Source organism: Chaetura pelagica, unplaced genomic scaffold (genome assembly GCF_000747805.2).
Source record: "Chaetura pelagica isolate M959 unplaced genomic scaffold, ChaPel_1.0 scaffold436, whole genome shotgun sequence".
Classification (NCBI taxonomy): Eukaryota; Metazoa; Chordata; class Aves; order Apodiformes; family Apodidae; genus Chaetura; species Chaetura pelagica.
Genome location: NW_009953651.1, coordinates 5,011,853 through 5,018,816, shown reverse-complemented (window position 1 = coordinate 5,018,816; position 6,964 = coordinate 5,011,853). Strand labels below are relative to the sequence as shown.

Genomic DNA, 6,964 nt, shown 5'->3' with positions numbered 1-6,964 from the left:
CAGCAGGACAAAGCTTTCTGCAGCAGAATCGCCTGAGCTGCACTCTGACACCTTCAGATTGAGGAGCACACGCTGCTTCTCCTCATCAATGCTCATCACCTTTGCAATCACAGTCTGTCCCACTACAAAGTGGTCCTTGGTGTCTGTCACAAACTTGTCACTCATGCTCTGTGCAAAGGAAACAAAGGGACAAGGGTTACTGAGCACAGCTGCTAGCTATGAGCCACCTGAAGTGCTGTTCAGAAGAGGGGTCTGAGTTAAGACTTGAGGAAAATGCATGGGAGAAATTAACAAGGACTGAAGAAAAGCCATCAATTAAAATTAATTACTTAAGTCACAAAATCTTTGTTTGAACTTAAGCTCACTTGAATGAAGTCCTTTATTTCATTTTGGAAGTGAGTTAAAGCACAAACTCAAATGCAGCTTTTACCTTACTGGAGGAAACTCTGCAAATGCAGGATCCACAATCCCACTGTTCCCTCCTTATTACTGTACCTTTGCTAAAAGCCCTGTTTTCAAGCATGCCTAATGACACACTTGCAGTTTACTGAAGTGAATGCATTGCTCACCACTTTGGGTGCCAGTCCTGTCACACCAAAAGGAAACTCCACAAACACTCCAAATGGCATCACATTCCTCACATAACCAGTCAACAGCATCCCAGGCTGGATTTCAGAGAAACGTCTCACAACTTGTTCCTCCTGTACAGCTGAAATCACTGCAGACTTCCTGCTCAGAATCTGAATAACCAGTTAGGAAAAGTGGGAAAAGATGAATGAAATGAGCTCAATGCCAAGCAGATCTCTTGGTGCTTCTAACCATTGGGCTAGAACACTTTTTGCAGGTTATACAGCAGAGGAACTCAAAATCCTGCAATTCCAATTTCTGTCTTGATCTCTCTACCTTAAAATTTAGAAACCAATGTCTCTTAAGCTGCTCAGCACTAAAGATGCACGCTTCACACTAACACAAACATCAGCTTCCTAATATTTCATTCTGAATTTTGGTATAAAACCAAATTTTTTTGCTAAGATTGTGATATGATTAACAGCCAAGAAGTTGGTTAGAGTCAATTTAGTCAATTCACAACCAAATCCTTGTTCTGATGGGATTCTAGCAGCTGCTGAGCCTCACTTATAACACAAGCAAGTTATGACTCTGTAACATCACTAGCTTGACAGGCACTTCCACTTAGTATATCCTCTGTTGCAGATATTCTGGATTGCTGACAGATCTTTCCTTTTCCCCTCCCAGACCCTGCTTTCCTTTACTGGTTGAGGTGGCAAAGGATACAATATGTTCTTCTTTGTAACTAAGGCACATAACTCCAGGTAGGACATCTCCCTCTTGAAGACAATGCCACAGGAGTTTGCAGTTAGCAACGAAGTCAGAAAGGTGCATTGTGGGAATCAAGGCTGCCACATTGCCTTCATCTTCTAAGATAGAAACCTCTAACCCGTTATCTTTCTTCTTCAAGACTTTCACATCAACCATCTGAAAAGAGAACAAATACAGTGATATAAAATTCCAAGTGTCTTTGAAGTCACCCTTTTTGATGCACAGGGTACCAATGCCATGTTGCAAGGGCTCCGACGTGGTCTCCCAGCTATATGAGAAAAATCTCACATCAGCAGGACTGGGACTAAAAAGCAAGCCAACATTGAGAGCAAAATAAGCAATTTTCAGCTCCCAGAGAAATCAAGGGCTAGAAACATTTTCTTGGTTGTGACTGTTTACTTGAAGGGAAAAAGGAATAATTTAAACAAGATTAGAACTGTCCTGTTCCTGCATTAGCAATACCTGCAGAGTGTTGGAAACTGTTCTTTCTAAAGACAACAGAGAAATACTTCAAAACTCCAGCTAGGAGTAGGAGCACTAATTGGTATCTCCAGAAGGACTGTCTTGAGATTTCTTTATCCTGTCCTCTGACAAGAGAGAACTTGTTTTTGTTCCAGAAAACCAAATACACATAGGTAATGCACATTTAATACTAGTCCCTAACCAACAACTTTCCTTGGAGCAAAATTGTTGAAACTGATAGCAAATTGTTTGGAAAAAAGTAAGGAAAGACAAAAAAGGGAGCAATCATTGGATTCAATACCTCTCCTATTTGATACTTCAATTCCTGTTTCTTCTTTGGAGTACATTCCCTTTTGTCTTTTGGGACAGGCTTGTTTGATAACCTGAAGGACAACAAGAGCCTTTCCTGCTGGGGCTCACATTTTAAAACCATGACTTTAACAACCTGCAGCAAGGGAAGAAACAAAACAAAACAAGAGTTTAATTCAGCCGATCCTCTCCCTCAGTATGCTACCACCTACAAAATGAGACAGGGTTCACTATTATATCAACCTAAGGATAGTAGGCCAGTGACTATCACTTAACAGGTTCAGAGACAAACGTTCTTCTGATCACACAGATGCAAAATGGAAGCAAATGATTATTAAACGACTTGCTAAAAGTACGTGGTAGGTCCATAGCTGAGCTGAGAATAAAATCCATACCTCCAGATATGTAGTGAGAAATCTTGATTAGAAAACTACACCCTTCTGCTTAGCCAGCCAACAAAAAGCAGGATTAAAGGCAAAAAAAAACACCAGAAAAAATAATTAAGAGGGCTGTTCTCTATAAGCTTGCCCATGACAAAGACCACTACTTGGTGAACAGCATGGTTCCCAGAGTGCCTGGTCTAGATGTGTAAGATTTTAAACAAACAGGAGAACTTGAATAACGCAGAGGCAGGAAATCTTATCCTTCTTATTCTGTTGGTAAAAATATTAACTTGCTTAGAAAAAATTGCAGCCTAGAACTCCAAGCTTCTACTAAGATAAGCAACTCAACCAAGTGTCACCCCTATAGTACATACCATGGTGGCTCCTGCACACCTGAACAAAGAGAACCTAAAAATAAAGACCGTTCTGTGAAACACTCAAAGAAGAGCTGACCCTTCCACAGCCTAATCTGTTCAAATGGAGCACAATTATTACTTAAAATAAAAGGAGATTAACAACTCTTGGTGTAGTTGGTTCTTCCAGGGGAAGAACTTATGTTGGAGCCAACTCAACTGCACATATCTCTTTTGCATTCAAACACAAGGTATGGCATAAGTACATTAGTTACCTGGCCTTCATGGAAGACTTTATCTGGACAAGATATGGGTTCTGAGCTCAGCTCGTTCTTGGGTACCAAACCTTTGACATCATTGTAGAACTTCACAATGCAGCCAAAATCCCTTGCACACACCACAAAGCCATGTGTGATAAGACCTGGCTTTGCATCCTCATAGTTGGAGAGGACTGGAAGCTTTGATTGGATAAGACTTTTCTTTAAAGTGAGGATCAGCTTCTTTCCTGCAGGATTGCACTCTAGCACCTACAAGGACAGAGTACAAAAAGGTTCAGAAAGCATATCTGCTACAGTCTGATCAATCCAGCTGCTCAGAACAAAAAAGAGTGCAAAGCAGCTGAAGACCCTGCCTGGCAGCTCTCACCCGACACCTGACTTCATCTCCTATGCTGTACTTCTTCTCAGGCTGCTTCAGGGTCACATCAGCAAGATGCATCGATGGCACAAGCCCTTTAATCCCATCTGTCACTTTCACCTGCATCCCAATGGATTTCAATGCAACCACTTTGCCCTAGAACCCAAAATAGGGAAAAGAATCAAATTCAGCACAAAAAGCAGACTATGCACAGAATGCAGCCAAGACAATGTACCACCTGTTATCACCAAATCTAATAACCCTCCAAAAAATAAAATCTTAGTCCAACCCACACTCCATCCAACCAATCTGATTCATTAATTTTTATACAATATATGAGGTTGGTTTACAGCCTCTTTCCCTTAAGCACTGGTTGCTTCTGCAAAATTCCAATTGACTCTAGCAAACCAGAACAGAAACATACCCTATACAGTCACAACTCCAACAGAAGAATGATCATAACAGAGTCACTTCCTGCCCATCAGCCAATTGTGATGGCCTATATGTGAACTTGGAGTGCAAAATGAGTTTTAGTTTCTCTCAGCCAAGTCTTTCTAAAAATGTATTCATGACCATAAATATATGGCTGACTGTGACTAAAATCTGATTATGTTGGCAGCATCATAAATGAAAACCTGAACAAAATGGGGAAATACAAGTATTGCATTCCATTAATCCAGTTTTGCAAGGAGAGGCTTTTCGGCTATTTTTCATCTCACTCATCTGGATCAGAAGTTGAACACACACATTAGGCAGAGGAAATAGACATTAGCCAGATAGTTATTCTAAGTATAACAGTCACACAGTGTGTGTGTCAGTCCTCCAGGAGCTCACCTGCACCACATCCCCTGTGTGGATATCTTGTAATTGCAGAAACCGTGCTTCAATAACCTGACTAGGAAGGAAACACAGCAAGAGATGACCAAACAATTAACTTGAAAGATATCCAGGACAAGAAGAAACACTCCTCTTCGCCTTGCCCTAAATATCCATTATCCCAGAAAATCCACAATGCTCTACAATACCAGAGTTGCATTTTAACCTAGCTGATCCACCTCCCAAAACAGCTCTCTGGACATAAAGCTGAGGGATGCTCATCAGCCTCCACACCAGGTGACAGCCACACAGTTATGGCCACCAGCGATGGCACCATAAATGGGGAACCCACCATCTGCATTGTTTCAAGTCACAGAGATGGAAATACTAAGATGAAGAAGCAAACTGGGCTGGGACTTGGAAGATCAAGGTTCAATTTCCTCTTCAGCCACAGTCTTCTGACAAGATCAAATTAATTAAGATTCTCTGTGCCAAACACATTGATGGTGCCCCAGCCCCCTATAGTATGGGGACAATATGCAAGACAACAGAGGTACAAGCCAAAACCCCCAAATGGCAAGCTCCAGCTCAGCAAACCAATGTAGTATTTTCTGCTCTCAACCAAACCCTTCTAACCCATAAACCAGTTTTCTGGAAGAGTCTATGAAACTTACTACTTCAGAGACACAATACACATCTCATCCATCAGGCTGTAGTCAATGATTCGACACTTATGTTTGCATCCCATCTTAAATGCCCCAGGTTTAAAGGATTTTCTGGTTTTTGAAAGATGTCTCAACTAGAAAAAAAAAATATTAAAATTTATCATTTGGAAAATAGAAGCACTGATATAGACCTTAGGTTCAAGTGGCAGCAGGTTTCACCAGTTCTTCCTCAACAACCTTCCTACATTCTAACCCAAACAAGGGGAGGTATGATTTGGTGAACACCTTCCACATTGTCCTAATATTGTTGTATTTGTCTCACAAAGAGCATAAAGGTAGAAAATAAAACATCCTCATAGCCTCCTTCCCCAGGAGGCAAGGATAGCTACAGAGGACTTCCCTCACTTTCTTGGCACTTACCCGTGCAAATGCAAAAGTGCCATCATCAAGCTCAAAGATAGCCCCAAACTGCTTGTAGAAAGCTTTCACTGTGGACTCTTCTACCACTGCCCCCACGCGACCACTGGAGGGCTGGCTCAGGGATGCCCCTGGGTGGAGGAAGGCCTGCCGTAGGGTCAGTCGCACCACCTTGGAGACAGGGTGGATGGAGAGGATGCAAGCTTTCATCTGCAAGAAGAGAATACCTTTATTAAACACAAGTTAGCAAAGAAAAGAGGAGAAAGGCACATTGCTCATGTTTTTAGACATCATGTCTGGTACCTGAACTCTTTGTCTATGTACAAGCACTTAGCATTATTGCTACTAAGACACCACTTCAGTCCTAACAGCTTCAAAGAAGAGAGATTTTTGATTCTGTCTGTTGTTTACAGGCTTGCATGGTACACGACCACACAAGAAGTTTTCTATCTTTTGCAATCTCTCATGCTTTCCAAGTAAGTCTTCCATTAACACAAGAATGGCTTTGCTCTTTACAGCTCTAAAGCAGCCATCCTAGTGATTCAAATAAAACATGAGGAAGACAGCTATTGTCAATAACACTTCAGAGCTTATTCCATCAAACACCAGAGAAGATAAGGTGTTGCAAGCAACATATGAAATCAGCCATCCTTTATCCTCCTTACCACTTGATCTGGAGAGTAGTTCATGGACTTCTCTGGGTCCATATGCATGAAGTCCACAATGCCAGTGAAGGAAGACAGAAAGCTCAGTTTGATTCCAAAAGGGGCTACCTAGAAAGGGGAAGGAAAAGATGTCAGAAAACTTGCACACGGATTTTTGCTCACAAAGAGCAAATCACACATTTCACAAAAAGGCAGTGTCAGTGTTCATCAACAAGCGTATTAAGAGAGACAGGAAATCTGTTAACAATTCTGCTTTCTACATTGTTTTTCAAAAACAATCCTTTAGTTTATCAATAATGCTGTGTTTATTCAGAACACTACTGCTAGTCTGTAGAATAGTTTTCTTAGGCAAAGGCCAGAGAAGTACAAAAAGGATCCTGTTGTGCTTCAGGCTTCATCACCAACTCTAGGCGGAAGCCTTTATACTCAAGGCATCACAACCAGGACAGAGATCAGACCTTAGATGAATGCAGTGGAGGAAGTGTCTGCAGGTAACAGTGTTTGCTTTTCTAAAGTAATTGAGCTGAAGCACAAAGTTTTCCAGAGCATAAACTTCTATCTCTATTTCACTTGCCACCCTACCTATGGCAAGGCTAAATGAAAAAAAACACACACACACAAAAAAAACCAAACACAACAAACCACAAACAAACAACACCACAAACCACAGCTTACCTTCTGCACTCGAGCCTTCACCACTAGCCCTGGCAATAAATTAGAGAGTGTCCAGTTCTGTCGCTCCGTTGCAAGGGATGCAGCAACCTCTGATCTGTCAATGGACACACAGACCACCCTTCCCTCGCTCTTGACTTCCACAATGACACAGTTCAGGTTCTGGCCTATTTTCAAGTCAGATCCTACAAAGACAAGTAGGCTTAAAACCTCCAGCAGAAACAGTCAGGAATTTCCTTCCACTCTTT

At 41.6% G+C, this 6,964-nt stretch overlaps 1 protein-coding gene across 3 annotated transcripts in view; it reads right to left on the bottom strand.

The window, feature by feature from the left end:
- Positions 1-6,964, bottom strand: part of PDCD11 (programmed cell death 11) — a 24,962-nt gene that overhangs the window by 14,482 nt on the left and 3,516 nt on the right. For all 3 annotated transcript variants that reach the window (XM_010000096.1, XM_010000098.1, XM_010000097.1), the window contains exons 6-16: positions 6,720-6,901; positions 6,045-6,152; positions 5,383-5,589; positions 4,972-5,096; positions 4,316-4,376; positions 3,491-3,637; positions 3,121-3,372; positions 2,102-2,245; positions 1,294-1,494; positions 570-740; positions 2-168 (exon numbers count right to left, since the gene is read on the bottom strand). In XM_010000096.1, coding sequence (XP_009998398.1) covers positions 2-168; positions 570-740; positions 1,294-1,494; positions 2,102-2,245; positions 3,121-3,372; positions 3,491-3,637; positions 4,316-4,376; positions 4,972-5,096; positions 5,383-5,589; positions 6,045-6,152; positions 6,720-6,901 — 1,765 coding nt within the window. The remainder of the gene's footprint in view (position 1; positions 169-569; positions 741-1,293; positions 1,495-2,101; positions 2,246-3,120; positions 3,373-3,490; positions 3,638-4,315; positions 4,377-4,971; positions 5,097-5,382; positions 5,590-6,044; positions 6,153-6,719; positions 6,902-6,964) is intronic.